The 24,052-nt window shown below is 38.8% G+C and overlaps 2 protein-coding genes across 8 annotated transcripts in view; one reads left to right on the plus strand and one right to left on the minus strand.

Annotated features, from left to right (window-relative positions):
* Positions 1 to 7,369: 7,369 nt before the first annotated feature.
* rassf11 (Ras association domain family member 11) lies at positions 7,370 to 12,800 on the plus strand. Of its 2 annotated transcripts, XM_053625066.1 has the most exons (4): positions 7,370 to 7,496; positions 9,026 to 9,203; positions 9,534 to 9,637; positions 10,624 to 12,800. In XM_053625066.1, the coding sequence occupies exons 3-4, from the start codon at positions 9,535 to 9,537 to the stop codon at positions 11,907 to 11,909; spliced, it is 1,389 nt and encodes a 462-aa protein (XP_053481041.1). In that variant the 5' UTR covers positions 7,370 to 7,496; positions 9,026 to 9,203; position 9,534; the 3' UTR covers positions 11,910 to 12,800. The 2 variants fall into 2 exon arrangements, with proteins under 2 accessions (XP_053481041.1, XP_053481042.1); XM_053625067.1 differs by lacking the exon at positions 9,026 to 9,203 and having other exon boundaries at positions 7,387 to 7,496.
* csde1 (cold shock domain containing E1, RNA-binding) overlaps positions 12,043 to 24,052 on the minus strand; it is a 32,923-nt gene continuing 20,913 nt past the window's right edge. For 4 of the 6 annotated variants that reach the window (XM_053625064.1, XM_053625062.1, XM_053625058.1 and 1 more), the window contains 11 exons: positions 23,854 to 23,994; positions 21,849 to 22,019; positions 21,106 to 21,120; positions 19,782 to 19,889; positions 17,470 to 17,645; positions 17,189 to 17,301; positions 16,933 to 17,052; positions 14,750 to 14,928; positions 14,449 to 14,612; positions 13,700 to 13,832; positions 12,043 to 13,506 (listed from right to left, as the gene is read on the minus strand). In XM_053625064.1, the coding sequence (XP_053481039.1) occupies positions 13,459 to 13,506; positions 13,700 to 13,832; positions 14,449 to 14,612; positions 14,750 to 14,928; positions 16,933 to 17,052; positions 17,189 to 17,301; positions 17,470 to 17,645; positions 19,782 to 19,889; positions 21,106 to 21,120; positions 21,849 to 22,019; positions 23,854 to 23,994 (1,368 nt within the window). In that variant the 3' untranslated portion in view covers positions 12,043 to 13,458. The remainder of the gene's footprint in view (positions 13,507 to 13,699; positions 13,833 to 14,448; positions 14,613 to 14,749; positions 14,929 to 16,932; positions 17,053 to 17,188; positions 17,302 to 17,469; positions 17,646 to 19,781; positions 19,890 to 21,105; positions 21,121 to 21,848; positions 22,020 to 23,853; positions 23,995 to 24,052) is intronic. The other 2 variants (XM_053625063.1, XM_053625059.1) reach the window with 1 other exon arrangement.

Consider the following 24,052-nt stretch of genomic DNA (forward strand, 5'->3'; position numbering starts at 1 on the left):
CTTCCCATAGTGGCGCTGTCTGTTTGAGTGACTGATGCAAACTTTTATTCTAATTAGAAATAACAGCTAACCCAATCCAAGCTGCAGTGTTCTAATGATTTATCCCACATTTATCAAACTGCACATTTACAGGTCTTCGTAAAACAATACCGTAAGGATTGTACGCTGTTTTGTCCACTTTTCCGGCAGGAAACTATAGGCAGCATACTTTGATAGTAAATTGCCTTGTCAGAAAATAGTTCCAGCATACAACTATATGTACAATATTTTTGGTAGGCTATTTTAAGATTAGATAATGCCTCCAGCATTCCAGCATATGAAGAAGCATGAAACCTTTCGGACATCACGATAGATAAGACAATTTCTCAGAAGACCTGACAAATATTTGTTTTAGTAGGAATTGTTTGATTTGGTGGTAAATGATTCTCCTTGAGTTGTCTTGTTTCTAACCAACACAGCCAAATACTTACAAAATTCAAGGCTAGCTGATGGAGAAAAAAAAAAAAAAAACCAGTGGCAGCCATCCAATCAAAATGGTGTAAATACAGCAGCATCTGGAAAGAACATGCAGTTACACTACAGTGCAAAAGTAATCGTGGCTTTACAGGTGTTGGACATGGAAATGTGACTGAGCATCCTGGTGTTGCCAACTCGTTTCAGGGGAAAGTAAATACATGCTTAAGAAGTCACTGGATGATGCCATACTTTTATATCATCATACGATTTTATGAAGACACTTAATAGACCAGAATAGAACTGATCAAAATAGAAAATAATAGATAATATAATTTCTTATAAAAAATCAGTCCATACAGGAGTTATGTTCGTGATTGTTGCAGACGAAAATGGTTGATTTTGCTGTGGCTCTTTTCAATCGTTGTGATGAGTTTTTTGAGCTTGAATTTGGTGAAATTGCAATTGCACAAAATTGCTTTGCACGGTCTTTCGCAGTGATGCTTGTTGGTAAATGAGACCTTTTAGCTGCACTCATGTTCACTCATGAATCAAAGAGGGCTTTGGCTGAATGCACGTTGTGATGACGTCATATGACACGTCTTGGCCCAAATCTGTGCAAAATCTGCAGTAAACTTGAAAAATAGCAAGCTCCTCAGAATATTGAGGAGTTTGCATAAATTTCTGCGATCACAAAATCCTGGAAGGACTGACAAATAAGACATCTTTGGTCATGACACCACAACCTATTAAAGAACACATACAAAATGAAGCAGTGGTAGTGAATAGTGTCGTGGAATTAGACAACACTCGCAGACTCGTCCTCTTAAGGTAAAAAGGTTTATTACAGAAAGATGGTTATTACAGGATAGAATAAAGCAGGATAGAATAATAAGAGCGCTCTAAAGCGCTTGTGCTGAACCACTACTATATATATGAAAAGCAGAGCATGACACTTCTGTGTACCAATAAGAGGCAGTTTAAGGCATTTCAAGGCTTTGTTTTAGGATCTTGGAAGATGTGCAGACGAACCTTGAACAGAAGAACATGTTTGTGTCTCTGTAAGCAAATAAACATTCGGTACTGATCTCAGTGACATGACATGGCCTTCTTAGGCGTTATCCTCAGATGAACAGAAAAAGAACAAGAACAAAACTATTACAAAGTAAAAATGAGTCATTTCCCTCACATTTCCCCCATTTTATCATTACAAAATATGATTACTAAAATTAACAGAGAAATTACTAGGCTGTGAATACATCAGAACTTCAGAATCCTTTCACGTTCAACTGAATTCATCATGAAACAGACATAATGAAGGCGCTAAGGCTGTTTTTGCGGATATAAAGTATCCTGTCGTCAAACAAGCTTATTTTAGAGTGAAATGAGAATCGTCATGGTCAAGTGCATATTTACAATAGACGTGAAATGGATGTCAATGGGTCATCATCGTCAGTGTCGCTGGCAGAATCTAGTTCCCAGTCAGGTTTGAGATACAGCTCGGGTTGGTCTTCGTAAGGGTCGTAGTCACTTTTTGTTGACGTTTTAATTAGCATCAGTGTTTGGTCATCAGTCATTGCTCTTAATGATCGGAGGAAACACCCTCGCACACAGGAAATTACACATGGTGCCATGATTAAGACAAGTAGAATGACGGTGACTATAGGAACACAAATGGTCAGTATCCACAATCTCCAGCCCCCGAAAACGGAGTTCAACCAATCAAGCCCCATCTCGCTAGTCTGCAACGAGTTGCATATCACAGACTGCATGTGTTCAGTGATAGAATAACCATTATGTGTCTGACAAGGGGCCGTGTGACGTTATGTGGGTAGCACTGTTGGCAATGATTCTTCTGACGAAAGGCGATACAGAACGGTTTTCAGAGGCGGCCAATATCTTGGCATACGGGCTTTTAACTACTAATTGTCGTCCAATCTGCAGCAATAGTCTACTAAAGAACTTCGCGGGCTTATGTGGGACCTATAGAAATCACGTCGCCTTAGACACTTAGTCCCGTCACCACGATCAGCTAAATAACAAATTTGGGTAAAAGTGTGTGCGCGTCATGCACTCTTTCTGCTGCAACAATGTGATTGGCGTGATTGATCATTAAGTCTTCCACCCAATAAACTTCAATATCGTGCTTTGGTTTATCTTTCCAGTTTAAGGGTCGACCCCCAGCCCCCCAGTGTTGTCGGGAACGGTCCCAGTGATTTGTGAGTTTATTTCTGAAACAGGGCATAATAACAGATACCACCTATACCAGGTAAGATTAGGAATAGGTTTGTATATATGAGTGGATGTGCAGGTCAACATCTAATGATTTGTGTCTAGTCTGCAACAGTAGTCTGTGGTCAGGGAGCTTTGGGGCATAAGAGGTGCGGTAGCAAAGTCACGTCGTTTAAGGAAGTTCAGTCCTCCTAAGAGCACAGTTACAGTGTCGTCAACATTTTCTCCAAAAACTACATGTCCGTGATTTCACAGGCTACTAGATACCACTTAAGACTGTCTATCATGGAGTCGCGTGGGATTGGTGTGTTGATGTGTTGGGGTGTAGTGTGTCATGTGTGTGGGTGTGTATATGCAGATCGTTGCTCGTGAGCGTAGGTCCTCCTAGAGGCCTCTTGATAGAGAATTATGGTCTAGTTCTCCTATTGCAGTGCTGTTTTCTCCAGCTCAATGCTTGGCTCTGGCACCCTCCTGCAGTGGCTTGCATGCATCCATGTGGCGCTCTGGTTGACTTTCACTGCTGAATGAGTGACAAAGAGAACCTGGAATGGCCCAGACCACCGTGGTTTGTTCCACCTAGTCCTGCGGAAGTCCTTGATCACGATCCACTCTCCGGGCTTCAGATCATGCAGCGGGCACGCGGCTGGAGCTGGAAGTGCTGCCTTTACCTACTTGTGGATAGAGTGCAGAGCAGAGGACAATGTTGCACAGTAATTTAACATTGCATCATCACATGCTGCAGTGTCGGGAAGAGGAGCTGTCACAGGCCCATTTCCTGTGGGTGAAGGTCTCCCAAACAGTAATCCAAAGGGCCTAAGCCCATCCTAAGCCTGTTTCAGAACAGCATTTGCTCAGTCTGTTTTTTAGTGTCCCATTTTCTCTCTCTACCACCCCACCACTAGCCGGATGATATGCACAGTGCTGCTTTAATTCAATACCCAAATATTCACCCACCTACTTAAGGGCATGGCTCACAAAAGGTGTGCCATTATCACTGGAGATTATCATTATCACTACCACGTCTGAGTCCTGTTTGGACGTAGGGACGTGGCCTTCTCTACCTTCAAACCTCAACCCACGTTATGAGTTGCGCAAACATCGTAAACAAAATTTTTTAAAAGTAATTAGAGAAACCAATGCTTTATCGCAGCCATCATTCCCCCTTTTGACGCATGGTCCCTGCCATGCTTCAACTTTGAAGACAAGGACAGCCCTGGGGGCATCGCCAAATTCTGTCAACAACCGTGCAGCCTGCTTTACGCCACACAGCCTTTTCCTCATCTGTAGCTTGTGCTTGGAGGTCTGAAAGCTGTAAAGAAGGAGTGATTATTTTCTTTTGTGTTTTGGGACCATAGATGCTGCACTGTCTGCTCGAGTGTTTCCTAGGAAAACAGGGTCTAATTTGTTAGTGTGTGCATCACATTTTCATGCTGCAATAGTTTTGGGGGAGTCAGACTGCATCCAGCAGCTCAGAGACTTTGTGAGTGGGCTATGTGTGCTCCTGAACTCATCAGGAAGTTCCTGTATTTCCAAATTGTTCCAAAATCATGTACTACCCCAAAGGCATATCTAGTGTCTGTGTAAATATTTACTGACTGTCCCTCAGCATGTCTTCATGCCTCTGAGGGCATATAGTTCAGTTGCTTGTGCTGAAAGGTTTGAGGGGATACTTCCTGACAGACCGTCTCGTGTGCGGTCACTACTGCATAGTCCACTCGATTTTTACCTGTCTCTGGGTCACGTGACGCAGACCCATCCACAAAAAGGATCAGATCTGGATTTTCTGATGGAACATCCTTCAGGTCGACTCTAGGGGAGCAGAGTTTGTTAATCAGCACAACACAGTCACGTGGTTCTCAGTCTCCCTCTGTTGGAAGAAGAGTAGCAGTGTTAAGGACAGTACATCGTTCTATAGTGACATTTGGCATATCTAGTAGTATAGTGTTATGGTGCAGCCACCGTTGGGTGGACAGGTGTGAGGTTTTCTGTTCAAGTAGGAGTAACACCTCATGTGGAACCAAGAGGTCCAATTCTGAGTAACCTACCAGGTCTCTGGATGCCACCACAGCTTTCTCAGCTGCTGCTACTGCACGTACACACGGGGGAATCTCTGCAGCGACTGGATCCAACTTACCTGAGAATGAGCTGTCCAACCTGTTACATATCCCATCTCTCTGAGTGGTGCTTCTAGAATGGTATAGTTTAGAATGAAAGTTCTGTGATACGAACACATACCTAGGAAAGATAGGGAATCTTCTGAATGGCAGATACTCTGTCTGCAGAGAGTTTCCTTCCACTGGTGGAGATGTCGTGCCCTAGAAGTCTCACTTCTTGTGGTACATACTGTAATTTGGAGAGACTGGCTTTGTGGCCTTCTTTGGCAAGATGCTGCAACAATTTAATGGTGTCAGTTTCACACTGTGCCCTGGAGAATGTGGTAGAGGTGCTAAGCTGTCCTTTAGCATTTGGTTGTATATCGTTAGTGACTCTCAATACCCTTAATACAAGCAAGTGAAAGTGTAAGGACGTCAGTCAAATATGAATGCAAACCAAAACTCACTTTCTTTATCAAGAGGTATACTGAAAAAATGTATTAGCTAAATCTACGACTGAAAACCATTCGCTATTTGCTGGAACCTGGCTTAATGTAGTGTATGAATTTGGCACGTCTGGAGCTCTCCGTTTGACTGCTGCATTAACCGCTTGCAAATCTTGTACAAATCTCCATTCATCATGTTGTAGGGTTTTTTGTTTTGTTTTGTTTTTTTGCTTCTCACACTGTAAATATTGGAGTGCGCACTGACGAATCAGGACACGGGACAATGACCCCTGCTTTTAGTAGTGAATTAAATACTGGCCTAATTCCCTCAATAGCTTCTGATTTAAGAGGGTATTGAGATTGTCTGGTCCTAAAGTCAGATTTGGGCGTGATCATGACTGGTGGTGCACTTCTAATCAGACCAACGTCATGTTTCCCTTGGGCCCACAGCCCGAGAGGCACCTTCTTCAATTGTGGGTGTGCCTCTAGGGGTATGGGGCTTGTCCCAAGGTTCAGAAACATTCCCTTGTCATGACAAATAACATCCCGGTTAACCTTGCACATATCGAGAAAGAGTTTTTATAAACTCCCAGTGTCAGGCTGTACCACATGTTAAAGGTGGGTTTCTGTTCCCAATCTGTAATTTTCCCACTCTCACATAATCTCGCCCACAGTCCCACGTCTTTCTACTGTTTGTTCTTTATTTTGGCTAATGAGACATGGGGCGCTGATTCTGGGACAAAAAATACATGCAACTGCGTGTCACTCAATTTGACTGAACATGTGCAAAATTTGTGAAACAGATGAGGGCCCTGCCTGACATTTTTTCTCTCTTTTATGTGCCTCGCTCTGTCATTCAGCAAATGCCTTCCAGTCAGCCAAAAACTGCACTTCGCTCTTTGTTTTAGGGGTCTCTCTCTCCTTTGTCTCTAAATTAAGTTTCTGTTGTTCTAACTCTCTGAGACTAAAACTACCTTTTTCTGGGAATGCACATTCTTTAACCCATACATCACATTGGTTCAAACATCCTTCCCCATAATTCACACATATAAACGTGATATTAGGATCAACATATGAGCACCCTGTACATACCATAGCATGTGTCACAGTATGTGCTTTGCTACATGTTTTCCCCATATATTATTTTATTTTATTTTTACAGCTTCTATAACTTTCAAAAGTTTTAATAAATTTAACGTGCTATGAAAATCAAGTGAATATGCATTCTCGTGCACAGACAGAAAAGGTTGTAGTATGTGCCAAATCTCTAGACATTCAATTAATCGTATAACTTATAAGTTCAATAGAGAAAACCTTAAGAATGTAAAATAGTTTACCTGTGAGGGCAAGTCCACATACAGCAATTTGGTAGGGCTTACAGTTTTCTCTTCCCTTCTTTTTTTAAATAATCATTTCTTTTTTTTCTTATTATTGTTATTTTTTTTATCTCAGTAAAATGTACTTGTGCGTTAAATTTGCCAAATGTATCATGTACCGCTGATATGATGGAATGAGTCAGTGGGGCATGCCACTTGATAATAACTTGCGCTTCTTAAAGTACTCTCTTTACTTATTTATTGCTCGAACCGGACTCTTTCCGTTAGCAAATACTTTTACCGTTATTATCTCTCTCATATATTCATTCATATTTTTTATTTATATATATATATATATATAAATATATATATATATTTATATTTATATATTTATTTATTTAAATATTTATTTATTTATATATTATAAATATATATATATATTTATATATTTATATATATATATATATATATATATATATATATATATATATATATATATATTCTCTTAGTTTTGAAGCTGTGATCTAAGAAACACCAATATCTCTGCCGTCGCAGAGGCGAAGTTCCTGGAACTTCTTATAAGAAATCGCTCCATGTAATACTTCTCTCAATGTAATACACACATTTCTTATATCATTGACTCCCTTCCACACAGACAGCAATACACTGACAGCAATACACTATGACTTCATTAAATTCTAATTCTAAATCATTGACTCCCTTCCACACAGACAGCAATACACAATGACGTCACAAAATTCTAATTCTAAATTCTTGATGATTCCTACCAGTCAGTGGTTGCCACCGCCTGCATATCAACCTGGAATTCAGGGTGGAACTTTTCCACGGGCATCCTCCGATTTGCTTGTTGTCCAGAAAAGTTGAAACACAGCCCAGCCGGGAGACGCCAAATTGTCGTGGAAATTAGGCAACACTCGCAGACTCGTCCTCTTAAGGTAAAAAGGTTTATTACAGAAAGATGGTTATTACAGCATAGAAAAAAGCAGGATAGAATAATGAGAGCGCTCTGTGTGAAAGTGCTTGTGCTGAACCATTATTATATATATGAAAAGCAGAGCATGACACACTTTTGTGTACCGATAAGTTATCCACTCAGCCAATCATGTGGCAAGAATGCAATGTATATCATCATGCAGATACAGGTTAGGAGCTTCAGATCATGTTCACATGAAATATCAGAACTTTGAATAAAAAAAAAGTGATCTCAGTGACTTTGACTGTGGCATGGTTGTTGGTGCCAGGCAGGCTAGTATGGGTATTTGAGAAAATGCTGATCTCTTGGGATTTTTGCTCAAAACAGTCTTTAGAGTTTTCACAAAATGGTGGAAAAAAAACATCCAGTGAGTAGCAGTTCTGCAGGTGGAAATACCTTGTTGACGAGAGAGATCAGAGGAGAATGGCCAGACTGGGTCGAGCTGACAATGAAGGCTACGGTAACACGTTCAACCATGGTGAGCAGAAAAGCATCTCAGAATGCACAATTTGTCAAACCTTGAAACGGATGGGCTACAACAACAGAAGGACTGCATCTGATTCCAGTCACGTCAGACAAGAACAGGGATCTGAGGCCACAGTGAGCACAGACTCACCGAAACTGGGCAGGTGAATTAGAAGAACTTCACCCAGGCTGATGAGCCTCTGCTGCAACATGCAGATGGTGGGGTCAGAATTTGGCATGAACAGCCTGAAACCATGGACCCAGCTTGCCTTGTGTTAACAGTTCAAGCTGCAGCTGGTGGTGTAATAGTGGTGTAAAGTGTAATGTAATTAGCACACATCAGGTCTGTTAATACCAACTGAGCATCATTTCAATGGCACAGCCTATCGGAGTACTTCTGACCACGTGCATCCCTTTATGGCCACAGTTTACCCTTACAATAGTACAACATTTCCAGCTTGATAATAGGTCAAGTCACAAAGCACAAATCGCCTCGATCCGTTTCCATGAACGTAACGATGAGTTCAGAATATTTCAGTGGCTTCCTTAGTCACCAGATCTGAATGCAATAGAGCACCGTTGGGATGTGGTAGCACAAGAGATAAATCTGCAGCAATTATATGATACACTCGAGTCAACATAGCCCACCACCTTGTGGAATCCATGCCACAGAGAACTCAGGCTGTTCTGAGAGCAGAGGGTTCATACCCAATATTAGTACAGTGTTAGTGTATATGCTCTTTACAAGAAATTAGACAGTTTGTTTTATGTGTAGTAGTAGAAGTAGTAGTAGTAGTAATAATAATAATAATAAAAATAAACACCTCAATCTATTCAGAACCGACCCCCCCCCCCCCCGGTAGCTTGTTTATTGATATATTTACTAGATATTGTCAATTCAATTTACCTTTATAAAGACAATTAAAGAAAAAAAAAAAAAAAAACAATTATATAAATTACAGTCATAGACTAATTCTGATCCAGCTGCTGTCCAGCTTATCAACCATGATCTGTGTTTACTGACAGGAAGGGTTTGGACCTCTGAGTGTAGTGGTGGGGAACCAAAAAAAGCCAGAACTCCATATTGGTTTGTACAAGATATACACGTTCTCATCACTGCCGCTATAACCGTCTCCTCAACCAAATGGTTTTTGTGACAGATCGGAGGATTTTACACACCTGGGGATCAGTACTAAAAAGACAGGTACTTATTTCTATCCATATTATTGTAATGAAATTTTAGTTTGTAGTAACTATTATGGACCTCTAAAAATCCTGCCTTTGAACACATTTAAGAAAATAATATACTTGGAGATTCCTTCACTTGAGTCTAGCAAGAAGTCTCAGTTTTAACAAACAATACTTTTAAACAATGTTTTTATTGGGCCAGCAGGTTTAATTCATTAAAAATAAAGTGACATCTCAGATTTAAGCCTAAGCGATAGAAATGCCATATAACCATAACTGCTATACAAACTACTGAGAGTACTGAAAGTGCTTAAGTGGAGATAACTATTGATATTTTCCTCCTCAGAATGGAGATTAAAGTGTCTGTTGATGGACTCCAGCGCATTGTTTGTGGTGTAACTGAAATGACGACGTGTCAAGAAGTAGTCATTGCTTTAGCCCAAGCTCTGGGTAAGTTAATTAACTGGATTACAGAAGACAGATTGTGATGTTTGAAATATTGGCCTGCCTTAATATAATTTAAAACCTCTGGTGAAGTTTATAATGTATTATATATCTGGAATGTTGAAATTTATTATGGACGCTTAAGGCGCAAACACGCATAGATTTGTTAAGAGGATCCCAAACTAGCAGATTTGCAGAGACTAACATCAAAATACTGCATAGATATATTTCTCCTGATTTTAAACCTAGATACAGACAGGTGGGAAAAGAAAAGGAAAAATCAGTGTTTGTTATGCTGTAGGGGGCATTTTGCATCCACTTCCCTCTAAGAGGAATGACTCATTGCAAATCTGACAATTTGCTATAGCATTTTTGCAGCATTTAAATCTAGAACTTGATTAATTTTTTTGTATTAAACCTTTACATAACGTTTCAAATATACTGTAGTATCCAAATACTTTATTTTCTAAACAGATCTTTATTTATGCTTATGAATACACTTTTCTTTGGTACAGAAGTACAAAGACAAAAGGCATTGCGTGCATACATTTGAAGTGGATACGTGCACTAGAAGCATAGTAAATATTTATAAAAAAAAAAAAAAAAAAAAAAATTGTGCACACTTATTTAACCCTCACCGTATTGTGACTGATCACCTCTCTCATATTATGAAACATTACCCTCCTGATGGTAGTGATCTCTTCCTGGATGACCATTCCTCCCCATGCACAGGGTATGAGGGCTCACTGAATGGTTGAATCTGTAGAAACATTACAGTAAAACAAATAACAACTGAAGGAATAGCTCTTGGAATGAATGGTTCTCATTCCTCGAGTACAGTACCAGAGACTTGGATTCTACAAGATGCCAAAGCTCACTGAAGATATTCAGGCAACTCATGGTGGCGCAAAACGCTTACCATTTTAATGAACATGCTCCTATAATGTGGCAGAAATTCTCTTACTTGTGCAAAATTTTTGCTTCGTCCATAGGTCGTACAGGTCGCTACACTCTGAGAGAGAATTTCAAAGGCTATGGGCGCAACGTGACCCCTGATGAGCTTCTCCTGGAGTCCCTGGGGAAGTATGGCCAACAAGCCAGGGAAGTTCAGCTCACCCTGCACTATCTAGGGCCCTCTCCGGTGGATTGCCCAAACAAGCCACATGTTCAGTTAAGACGAGTCGAGGGAGGAGAAAAACTCCGCAGGAGTAGTGCCGGAGCCATCCTCCACCGGCAGAGCCTCCCTCCACCCTCCCATCTCCACCCCAAAACTCCCCCTGAAGAACTGAAGAGGCCCAAGAGGAAATCATTAACGCTGATGGAGGAAGCATGGGGTTGGCTGGAGAATCTGGGTAAGGGTAGGAAACAGCAATTAACACAAGATAAGGGGGAAAATGAAGAGAAGGATGGACGAAAACGACTACTGGATAACATGGGAGTCAAGCCAGAAAAACTAGCCCAGGCCTCTAGGGTAATACAAGGAAAAGATAAAAATAGAACAGAAAACAAGAAATGGAAGCATAGAGAAAAGGATGATGGAATCGAGTTATGTGAAAGTATAACAGAACATAAAACGCAAAGAAATGAAGTATGTGTCACTAAAACCGGGGTTACAGTATATGAGGAAGCCTCTGAACCAAAAGACAACCTGAAAAAGTTAATCATCGAACAACAGGCTAGTCTGAGAGCACTCAAGCTCAAAATAGACACGACTGATGAGCAGATTTTTAAACTTGAAATGCGGCAAGCAGAATCAATGTCTAATGAGGAAGAACAGCTCGAGTTTTGGCTCAATGAGCTGAAGGCAGAAGAGGGCTATGAGAAAGTCCTGCAGATGCAATTCCTGGATTTGAAGGAGAAAGCCAGAGAGTGCAAAAATAGTTTAGAGGAGTATAAAATCAAGCTGCAGAGGATGGACCTTGCAAACACGAGGCGGTCTCAGTGCCAGACTGATGATGATAATGATGACGATCTCTCAGTTAGAATGGAGTTGGATCGTACTTCAGGATTTCTGGAATCAGTGACTGAAGAGAAAATAACCACTGATGTCCCAGAGGGAGACAGTAAGGAGAAGATGGTCATCACTAGAGTGGAATCAAAACTCCCTTACATCTTAGTTACAGCGAATGAGATAACAGAACCCCAGCTAAGCAGCCCATCAGAGCTCAGGGAATGGTGGTTTCGATGGACTGAAGCTCAGAAAACTACCTCAGGATCTACACCGGAAGTTGTGCACCGTACCAAAATAATAATTCACAGCCGAAGCACAAGGGTTTAGCATTGACATTATATATTACATAACCTTTATGTAAAATCTCTGTATTAAAGTATTGACTGACTGTCAAGTATTTAAGCATTGCATTAAAGAAACTTGCAATATGGAAATCAAACAGGGCTTCAGTTCACAGGAATGTGTTTTCATAAAACATTTATTTCAATTGTTTCCATTCAAGACCATAAACAAAAGTATAGAGGAGAACCAGTGGCTCAGCAATAACCCTCTGATCTCAAGGAAAAGAAAAAAAAAAAGTCTTAACAGTAATATTTTGATTTTCAGTAAGGAGCACAGCAAATAATCTCTACATTAAATCCTGATCTTATAGTTTCTGAATGGAACCTTAGGTATTGTTTCCCCTTTGTATCTCACAGGTTATGCAGACTTAATTTTTTGTTGTTTTTTTTTTAAACCTCCCACTAACTAAATAGCACACATTACATATAGTATACTATATCCACAGGTCTCAGGGATGCAGACTTGTATTAAATCTATTTGGGGAAAAAAGCCACCCTAAGATTGTAGATGTTCTTTCTATTTTTTTTTTTGGCAATTGTCCAGGAATAGAGTATACCTCTATTGTGTGGTTGGGTTTGTTTTGTCTTAGAGTCTTGAGGCACCTTAACCTTACTTTTATTTTACTTGTTAGAAGCATATTAAATTGAATGTTTAAAAAAAAAAAAAAAAAGAAAAAAAGGAAAAAAAAGAAAGGTGTGCAATGAAAAGGAAAAAAACAATATAAAATGACTGCAAAATGAGAAGCAATTATGAATTTTGCACCTGAAAGCAGAAGAAAACATGGAAAGAGGGTGTGAAAGCAAGCACAGCTATTAAAACAAAAACATACAGAATTTGATCAAAATAAACTCACTTAGGGAAAAAAAAAAAAAAAAAGATCATTCAGACAAATGGGATACATGAGCAATCTTGAGCACAGTGATATTTCAGACCAGAGTGGTTGTAAAAGATGCGCTGAACAACAGAGCAGGAGAAGAAAAGGGAACGGTACATGAACGTAACCTTCTATCAGAGCAAAATGCTTGATTTGGAAGCTGTTTAATGTGGTGAGTGGCTGTCAAGTGATAGGATAGGAGCAAATAAACAGATGTCCAAAAAGTATAAGAAAAAGGTTTCACAAGATAGAGGGAAAATAGGATTGGGGGAATTCCACACAATTTCATTTTGAGCAGAGATTGAAACACAAGGTGGCAGAACCACCAAATCCCATTTCTCTTCAACACTGTCAACACACTTCTCTTACATTTTCTTAAAAAATACTTGATAACGCGCACAGAATGCACACATACACGCACACAACCAAGGAATTCTCTATGACAAATGCGCAAAAACCACTTTAATGTGAAAGGTCAGAGGAGATGATCAATTCTTTTGAAAGGGATTTTTGGGATTGGGGTGTTTGTGTGTGTATGGCGCTTAATGTGTTTTATTGATGTTTATAACAGTGCAAATCCCTTCCCTGTCCTTTAATCTTGATTGCTTCTATTCTCTGAGGTGTTGTCAATGTGGAGAGGGAGGAGCAGCAAATAGTAGATCAGTCAATCACGCCGGCCTGGCGAGGTTTCCTCTCCACATTAAAGCCCTGGAGGAATGAAGCACACTAAAAGTTAGTTCTTTGAAATACACTTTCGGACAAACTATGACCTTGGAGACTTGCAACAGGCCATTAATAATGGAGATGAAGCTAAGTGTATGTTTTAATGCAAGTAATATAGTCAAGTCACTATATTCACTTCTACATAGAGGACAGAAAATAAGAGTTACTGTGCGTTAACCTTTGTATTATCAGGGCCCCGGGGTTGTCGAATGATCACCAAACGCGGGGCGCTGGCATCGTCCAGGGTGATGCTTTTCAGGCGGTTCACAAGGCGGTCAGGCCGAGGTGTTGCCACTGCTTTCAGACCCTCACTACGACACACGTACACATTAGTGAGCTTTACTGAGACTAGAGAAGGCAATTACAATAAGAACACATGTTACAGCCAAGAAGCAATAAGAAGTTAATAATACTGGGCTATCATGGTTTTGCTACTGATTTAAAGGGATTTGTAAACTGGAGTGGTTTTGACTTACTGTTAGAAAGTTCATTGACCTCAATGGCTTAAAAACATTCATTCAGGTTTCTATCCATGTTATTCTTAGTGATTTTTTTAAAAACATTTGTTTTTCAATTCGAAATAGACACAGATGAAGGCAGCGGAATGGGTATTTATCAGTATTTTCCAAATACATGAAAACTGAACCACACCAGTCTCTCTCTCTCTCACTCTCTCACACACAATTACAAAACAAATGTTTTATTGTGAAATGCCTATTTAATGGAAGAGGGGTAGCAACAGAAAAGTTAGCATGTTCTACTCCTAGCACTATGCTCACAGAGATGATGGAAATAACTATAGAAAATCTATTATAGCATTCACGTGCAATAAAGGTCATACTCAGAGATGCACCACAAAAAAACAAACAAACAAACAAAAAAAATCATAATTCCTCTATAGACATCCATTAATAATGATTGTCTGACCTCACTCTGCGGACATTGCAGGCACTGCACTTCCCCGTGCGCTGGTTCAGGATAACCGAGAACTCCACTTCGTCTCCAGTCTGGAGCTCCAAGCCATCCTGCACCTCCTTCATATGGAAGAACAGCTTCTTACTCTCGCCTACCTCATAGGTGATGAAACCAAACTAGGAAGGTCAAGAAATCGCATCAGATAGTTATACATCATCAGGTCTACGACATGGCAGCTAGTACAAAGAACATTTAAGCCACCTGGTTAATTAACATTATGAATGAAAATATATATACAAACACAATTTGTTACCTGGTCTTTAACACATTCCACCAGAGCTCTACGCTGTGGAACGACGTTGCAAGCCATCTTTTGTCCTGTCTGAGGCACGGTACACAGATGAAATTTCACCATCTCCCCTTTCTGCAGGCAATCTCGTTTACTGGTCATGCTAACGATTCCAAACGGGTAATTCTGACCTTTACTGGTGCCTAGCAGGATCCAACCAGATAAAGTACAAGCCCATCAGGACAACAAAATTATGACTGGAACCTGAGGATCTAAATCAACAATATATGAAATAATATATGAAAGCATCACAATAGGAATTATATCCATCCATCGGACTTTTGATCAAATGATTTACTGCTATAAATGTGGCATTTACATGACAATTAATATATTAAAGTTGCTTCACACCAAAATATTGACTAAATATTTAAAAGTCTCTGTGACCGAATTCAGGCACACGGCCACTAAGATTTTCCACATTTCCAGGTTCTAAACATTTCCGTGTTTAGTCTGATGTACTTGTTTTACATGTCATGGTGTACACATACCGGTCAAAAGTTTGGAAATCTTTCCCAAGATCTTAAAAAGCTTTTGATCTGAAGGTGTATGATTAAATGTTTGAAATCCGTGTTGTAGACAAAAATATCATTGTGCTAACATATTCATTTCTTTCATTAGAAAACTAACATTTTATTTATAAAAAAATATTTTTTTAATGGACGACCCTGAGCGAAATATTCCGAAAAGCAGCCAATAAGTGTCCAGCATAGGTGGGAACTTCTTTAATACTGTTTAAAAAGCATCTCTGGGGAATTCCTCAAGAAACTGCTTGAGAAAATGCCAAGAATACAATTCTGGTAAAAAGGGTGTCTAATTTAAAGATGCTAAAATGCTAAACTATTTTGATTTATTTTGGATTTTTTTTTATCACAACATAATTCACATAGTTCCATTTGCGTTTTGATGACTATTATTATTCTAAAATGTGGGCAGAAAAAAATAAAAAAAGAATGAGTGTCTAAATTTTTGACTGTGTTATAAGTGTGTGTTATAAGCAGAAAAAATAATGTGTCAAAATTAAATTTATCCTCAATTTTGGCTAAATGCATCCACTGAAGTTTGCAAAATGTCTGGATACCAGCTTTCAAATAGTCTATGATGCACCTGTGCTGCCACATGATCTAACGAGAAATCTGCTTACAAGATTTTGTACAAGTGGCAACAGAAAGCAACACAGACAGAACTCACTGATCTAATCAGTTTTTCAGCCCAATGCAAAAGCAGTCTTGATCAGTCAAAGTGTAGAGGATGATCCAAGTGACATTTACAGCATTTGGCACCCTTATCCAAAGCAACTTACATTTATACATCTGAGCAGTTGAGGGTTAAGGGCCTTGCTCAAGGGCCCCACAGTGGCAGCTGGGTGGTGCTTGGGTTTGAACTTCCTGAGATTCCGATCAGTAACACAAAGTCTTAAAACACTGAGCTACCACTTGTCTCCCTTTGTAAACTTGTCATTCTTGGATAAAATGTTACTTTTTTCCCTTCTCCATAAAAAAAAAAAAATTGGCTGTAAATTTAAAAACACTTGTTTGCTACAGCTTGTCAGCTTAGGATAATATTAACATGTGTTAAGACAATAACAACCAGGTATTATCTGAATATCATGCTGTAGGTGCATTGCTAATTTTGAGCCAGTATCTGATCACAAGCTGAACCAAATTGTGATGTTCAACGTATGAGGAAAATCACATTTAACTACAAAGGTTTCAGTTTAACTTTAGGCATAACCTGCCCTTGGAAGCCAGATAGTCAATGCAACTTTAGAAAGCAAATAAAATCATTTCCATATTGTTTTGCTCAAGCTTTTCTAAAAAAAAAAAGAGTGGAAAAAGTACATTATAGATAATAAAACCCTATGTCAGAAGGTGTTTACCAAGCTACTATATATAACTTCAAATCTGTATCTATTTTGATCTTATTAAGGAACTAAATTTTACGTAATTATAGAATTGTCTGAACCTTATTATTATTCCAAGTCTTCAACACGTGAGCTGACAAAGGGATTCTCTTAAGCATCTGTGTCAGTAAGATCTCCATTGTATGATTTATTATGATCTATTTATTTTATTTTTAAACTGTGAGGTACCTGATAAGTAAATTTTTAATAAATAAATAAAATAAATAAATGCCTGGTTCCTTACCTTCTTCTGTTACCTCAATAAGCCCCTGGTATTCAGTCTGAGAGGGATCCACACTACGCAGGGGCCTAACCACCTTTCCCGAAAACACAGTACTGCCAATGTCCTCAACCAGCCCATTCACTTAAAACATACACGACATTTTCAACATGAAACTTAAAACCTTCAGGTATTAATGTTAGCGCTCAAGATACAGTCACATGTGACAGAGTTAATTTAAATGATAGTATAACATGGTTTAAATAAAAATATTCTATACCATATGGGACTCTGGTGACCTTCTCAGCGCTGACTTTGTTCCCTTTACCCTTAGATAGGGTGTATTCGACCGTATCTCCCAGGTCCAGGTTGTCCATGTTACCACACATCTCACTACATGACAAATATACTGAGTGTGAGAAACACAAATGAACAAGTCTGAAATAACAACTGAAATAGCAATCTTTAAAAAAAACAAAACAAACAAAAACAAAAAAAACCTCAGTTCTGAAATAGCTGAAGGAAATCTGTGTCACCTCCCCTGATTTTGACCTGCAGTACCTGAAGTGAAAGAAGATCTCCTGGTCATGATTGGCAGTTTCGATAAAGCCAAAGTTGTCCTTAAGTGTTGCTATGTAGCCCAGAAGCCTCTTGGTGTTAGTGGTGCGGTTTAAGATCTTGATGGAGACAGCGCTCTGCTGGCCAGTACGCTTTACTTCACTGATTGCAAACTCCAACTAAAGAACATTACACATTGCACATAACTAATGAGTTAATTTCATGAGTCATTTCATTACTAATCTGAATCCAGAACTATCTGTGCCCAACTTGAGTACTGCTGTCTGGTTCCCGGTTTCCAACAACATACAATTAATTCCCCATGAAAATAGGAGTAATTCCCCTAGACCACAAGGAGTTGCATATTTTGAATTTCAAAAGCGGTTGTACTGAGCATGTAGTGCACTATATACACATTCTACGTCATATTATACTGTATGTATTGCTAATATAAAGTTGAACGGAAGCCATAATTATAAAACTTGTTCGCAGATTTTATATGGGTAAAACAAATATTAGACTAAATAGCAGCATTAAGCAAGCAATACTGTACTTAAATAAGCAAAAAAAAAAAACAAACAAACCTGACATAATTAAAAATATGATGGTGATACTTATCTAGTGAAAATCACTAGAAAAAGGACAAATAGAAATTTGGCAGAGATTCACTATCACACACTATCCCTTGAAGAATGTTCTATGCAGTCAGAGTGTTCATTTCTAACCAGAGGTTGATTTTGTGAGCTCATTTGGACACTGCACTATTTCAAGGCCCATCAACATGTCCTTGGGCAAGCGGGGTAACTACAGGTACTATAGTATGGTACAGCTCCACTGGCTATGGAAATAGAATGCAGGATCTCAGATCTGTTACTGTACCAAGCTAGGCCACTCTGTCTGGTGGTATCTCTCAGACGGTACACATCAGGGTTGTCCAAACTGTCCTTGACAGTCCCTTGGGTTTATTCAATTGACTCAATAAGTTTAACCACTTACTGCTAAATGCTCAACAGTGCTGTGTACATAAAAAAAAAAGGTTAATATTTCTAACAGGAATAGTGATGCTGTGCCTTGTACTGAAGATTTGCTGTAAAGTCGAGGGCAAGTCTTGTTACTGAGATTCGAAGCACATCGCAAAGTTGACCGTCAGTTATGTTAGATCTCAGTCAGCTCTTGTTCAGCGTCATTAGAGCAAATGTTTGCTTATGTATATATGTGGAGCCAAACAACCTAATCACATTACACGCAACTGAATAAAAGGCCTTGTGATTTGCTTGGTTGCTAAATCTTTTGATTCGCCAGATAACCGTGTTTCTTACAAGAATAAAAGTTGTGCTCAGCCAAAATGCATTCATTTAACATTATAGCAAAGACTTCTACAAGGCCCTTCTTTATAAAGTCACCCTCTGCAAAGGGTGCCAATATACCTGAAATTTGTTTCTTTGGTGCCTCTAACTAGTCAAAAGCTTGGTAACATTAATGCAAGTGCAAAAAATTAACGTCATTTACGTTCTGTGTAGGGGACGAAAGGGAACAATGAGTGTTTTAGAAACGTTTTGTGACAGTGACACCTAGTGTTCACAGTAGGAAGATCTTTTTTCCCCTTGTTTTATTTTAACAGTGAGCAAACTTTAATTTTACTTCTACAAATCCTTCCCTGTTATGTCCAAATGGCAATTGGAACATTCGGGGTCTAAAAATAATGAATTGCACTCATGCACTGAAAAACAGAAATGAAATATGAATTGAGGATCAAGCCAGGTGTAAGTATTAGCAAAATATATCAAGTAACAGGACAAAAACGTAATTAAAGCTACAAGCACTATTTTTGGGGGCAAAGCAACCAGACTCGGTGAGTCGCACAATCGCAGACGTGCAACAATTGTTGCATAAGCAATCACAGGAAAACAGAGCCATAACTATAGGGTTTGTTTTTTTAAAATAAAAAATCCAAGGCGGCAGAAATTCTTATTGGGTGAAAATTGATGTCATAGTGTGCGCTGAACTCATCTCAACCCAGAAAATGCAGAGATTAAATTTTGGACACACGGTTCAAAAGTAATGACCAAAAACATACTTCCAAATTGGGCCCAAATATGACCCGATGGTGGTGCTAGAGTGTCAGCAGCACCGAAATTTGGTCAGAACGTTCCTTAGACCCTCCCCAATCAGCGTACCAAATGTAACAATTTTTTACCAGACGGTTCTATAGGCTGCCATAGATACCCTAGCCAGAAGAAGCAGCAGCAGTAGAATAGGATGTCTATGCACCTTTGGTGCTTGGCCCACTAATTAGGGCAACTAGTTTACAGTACCTTGTCTCCAAGCTGAGGAATCACTCCACCCTCTAGGTCTTTGATATGATAGGGTATGGTCAACTTCACTCCACAGTCTTCATACACAATCACGCCTTCCTCTGCTTCCTACACACACACACACACACACGCTCCATCAGACCACAGGACAAGAAGGGCTAGCTCTCCAGACACTGAGGAAGTCTAGTCTTAAATAATTCTAAACAGAAAGGAACTGCACGCTGGAAGAAATTTAGTGTAGGACTTAATACAGGTCTATTTTCAGATGAAGTTTTCAAACACAAATGAAGCTCAACATTTACAATTTATACAATAGAGACAGTAAACATCAACCAATATGAGCAATGTCCCCCCTCTTAGTAACCAAACAAGTGAACACTAATTAGCATATTTAATAGGGGTGTATTGTATTATATAATACAAGGCTTAACTGACAATACATTCAAAAGCCTGCAGTAAAATGTAAGCTAGTCGTCATAAATATCATATTACATGAGGTGTAAAGGATTTACACTAATAATACTCCTAATGGTCTATTTATCTTGAATCAGAAGAGGCTGGGGGGTAGGCTATATATTTAAAATAAATTTAAAAAATATATTTTTTTTTTACATCACACAGATCAGACAAAGAGGAATCAAGTCAGTCGAAAGAAAAATAGGTCTTCGTTTTACAATGCCCAAAAGTGTCCGGTCTGTTTTTGTGTGCAGTTTTTGAGTAGTAGTTGTGGTGGACATTTTGCTGAGCCCTCGCAACCCTGAAATAATGCTTAGTCATATTTAATTTTGTTACATTCCAATGCACAGCTTGTGATTCGTTATATGCTGCCAAGAGTCTAAATGGATTACGCAAAAACACCATCATTACTAAGTTTCAGATATTGCATTTTTTTTAATGTTCAATGTTTTTATCAAGTGAAAATGGAAATCTAAGGCAAATTTTCACACAGTGCTTATTTTTGCTGCATTGAAAATGTACTGTAATGAGACACCACCATACCATATCTAATTTGATACACCCCTAATGTTTAGTGCTAATTAGGTTTCAATATTCACACATACTCGATGCATAATGGCAATACAAAAGACTAATGTAATTTAAGTAACATATCTAGATATTTAAATGAGCAAAATGTATTCAGTTATACATATATGGTCATTAGTAATGTGTAGATGGTAGTATTTGTATGAAAGGTGAGAAGTTGAACATGACATGGAGTCAGTGGTATGTTAGCGGTCAATCCTGGGTCATTAGTTGGATGACACTCACAATTTAGAAGCATGCCAATGTTCGATTATAAAAACAGAAACTCAAGTCAACTAACCTTCTCAACTTTAGCCTTGAAAAATGGAAAGAATGATTAGATTGTCATTTTCAAGAAGCCATTATGTTGACAAAATAATTACAGTGTACATGTAATAACCAGTTCACCAAAAAGGGCAAATGCTGCCACTTTGTCTCGGCCAAAAAAAAAAAAAAAAAAATTCCAAGGACATCACTGATAAAAGTAAATGCTAAAAGGTGTGACGTAAATGTTCAGTGCTGCAGACATTAATACAGTTTTGTGAGCATGTTTTGTAAAACACACTAGTTGAGTGTCTAATTTTAAGTTGTTTAAATGCTAAATATCTGCATGTTATCTAAAGCTGGTTGCATGCAGAAAAACAGAAGCCTACCTTCTCTTTTTTCTAATGAAGAGCAGGATTGAAAAGGAGAATGGAAAATGGAAAAGAAAAAAAAAAAAAAAAAGATTAGAAAGTAGATAAAAATACAAAAAATAAAAAATAAATACAAAAAAGGCTCCGAAATGTCCCAATAATTGCCTGAAAGAAAATTTGCAGTAAAGTAAGAAAAGCATGAATAAAAATAAATTAATAACAATAAAAAATAATAAATAAATAAAAACCCAAACATACACATGGGCCTTGAACTAAAGCAGAAAAAGATAAAAAGAAAGATAAAAATAGAAAGGAAAAAAACCCCAAAAAAGTTCAAAGGACATCAAATTGTGTAATAAAAACATATGGTCAAAGAGGATTTAGTTAAGTGTTTTAAGAAATCTCCCACCTTCTCTTTACCCTTGTTGGGGCTGGCATTAGTCTTGCCATTGGAGGCAGCTGTAGCCTCTTTCTCCACAACACCTAGGAAGTGCTGTTCAGTCTGTGTGTGGAAAGACACTGTGCCCTTGGGCAGCTTCTTGATCCGCACTGCATGGTTCCTCTGGGCTGACAGCATGTCCTAAAGAAAGAGTCGCAATGTTAGAATGGTGTGCTAGTGGGTGTTATCTTTTAAGAAGAGCTGGACATCTACTCAATTAACATTAGGTGCATACTAGGGATTAACCTGTTTTTTACTAGTTGAACAGTAATTTAAAAAAATTCAAATAATAATAATAATAGTCAGTTACTGAGCAGTTGTCTTCCCCATAGTTAAAACAAAAACAAATTCAACAGCAGCAAAGAAGGTATCAAGCCTCATTTCAATTAACAGCCATAGACAGGATACAGATTACATTTACACCACTAATATTTTTTAATGGAGACTAAATTTATTTTTTTTTTGTTAGATTTGATACTTCTTGCAGGCCTACTTGAGCTCCCCCCGTCCCCTTTTTTGGCCAAAAACCTTTAAACTGATCGGCTAGTTTTAACAATTCCAGACTCCCAATTTATGGTCAGCAAAAAGATATCTTCAAAATGAAAACATAAAAAATTTTGTTAACTAGAACATTATTTCTCTACCTAAATCATTTCAGCATATTCTTTATACCATTCTAGGTCTTAAACAGGAGCAGCAAATCCCATACATCACACTGGGTGCCTTGTGCTGCAGGAGGCACAGTATTGTTTGACTTCAACCTAAATGACTCACTTGACATTCATCACACTGAAAGACCTGTCCACCTTCACTGGGCTGAGAAAAGTACATACATACAATCAGCTCCGTAATGAGGAATTAGGGATGTCACCAGAACCGATACTTCAGTACCAAGTCGAAACCAACATTATTAAAACGTGACGGTACTTGTTTTTCCTGCAGTAGTGTGGGTACCGTTGGTAATGAAGCTGCCGAGGTTGCAATTCTTCTGGACCTGATGGGGGCAGCAAATACGTGTAAGTGTTTTAGTCGGTCCACAAGTGGTAAAGAAGAACGCCTACAAGGACCCAGGGAAAACTACAGAAAATAGTGAAGTTTAGCTCCGCCCGACTCATTGAGAGGAAAGGTGGTAAGAGTCAAATATGGAAATACGTCGTATTCAAGGCAGACAAAAACAAACATATAATTGATGCTCTGAAGCCGGTGTGTAACCGATGCTATCGTTCATTTCAAACAAAGCGGGGAAACACCTTTGGCGAAGCACCTGAAAGACGGCCCTATATTATGTTTGCTTGATGCAGCTGGCATTGTGGCCATGAAACCAGCTAACGTTACGCTCCATGTAATGTCAGCGATATCCAGTTATTTGTTAACGATGCTAACGCATTGCAGTGTTATAAACTACATCCTAATGGGCCACCATGCATCGTCATTCAGCCCGTGTCCTGTCAGCAAAATGTCACAAATAATTATTGAAATGTTAATGCTTTTAATAAATCTTTTTGGCCTGCCACCATATCAGTGAATTGAAACTAATGCATGCATTCAGAGTATAAGGGGGGTGTGTGTGTGTGTGTGTGTGTGTGTGTGTGTGTGTGTGTGTGTGTGTGTGTGTGTGTGTGCACGCATGTGTTTAGGAGTGCACCTTAGCACTTGTAGCCTCTACTCTTTTATTAGTCATTGTCAGACAGTGTTTGATAACTAAAATATCTCACTCTCTCTCTCTTTTTGCCAGTAGCAGCCAGAGTAGGATGTCCTCTACGAGAGTTTTTAATGTTTTTTTTTTTTTTAAATTTTAAATTTTTTTAAACCACACCGTGGTATCGACTTTGGTACTGAGTATCGCACGCTTTTGGTGGTATCGGTACCGACTACTAGATTTTTGGTACTGTGATATCCTTACTAAACGTATGCGACAGAAAGTCCTTAAGGATGATTAAAATAATAATAATAAAAATTCACCCTTACGACTTACAGGGACAACTGTAAACTCCACTTCATCTGAAATGTGCAATGGGCTCTCCTCCAAAACCTCACTAAAGTGGAAGAACATTCGGGCGTCACGGTCTACACACTTAATGAAGCCAAACCCATCACGCATTGCAGCGATCACACCCTAAAGAATCAGAGATATAATAAAATCCTTTTTACATTTTAGCGGAGGAAAAAATAAA

This window comes from Ictalurus furcatus, chromosome 5, assembly GCF_023375685.1.
Source record: "Ictalurus furcatus strain D&B chromosome 5, Billie_1.0, whole genome shotgun sequence".
Lineage (NCBI taxonomy): Eukaryota > Metazoa > Chordata > Actinopteri > Siluriformes > Ictaluridae > Ictalurus > Ictalurus furcatus.

Coding starts and splice junctions, on each gene's coding strand:
- rassf11 (XM_053625066.1), top strand. CDS start 9,535: ATGGAGATTAAAGTGTCTGTTGATGGACTCCAGCGCATTGTTTGTGGT. Junction 9,638..10,623: donor TGCTTTAGCCCAAGCTCTGG/GTAAGTTAATTA, acceptor CTTCGTCCATAG/GTCGTACAGGTCGCTACACT.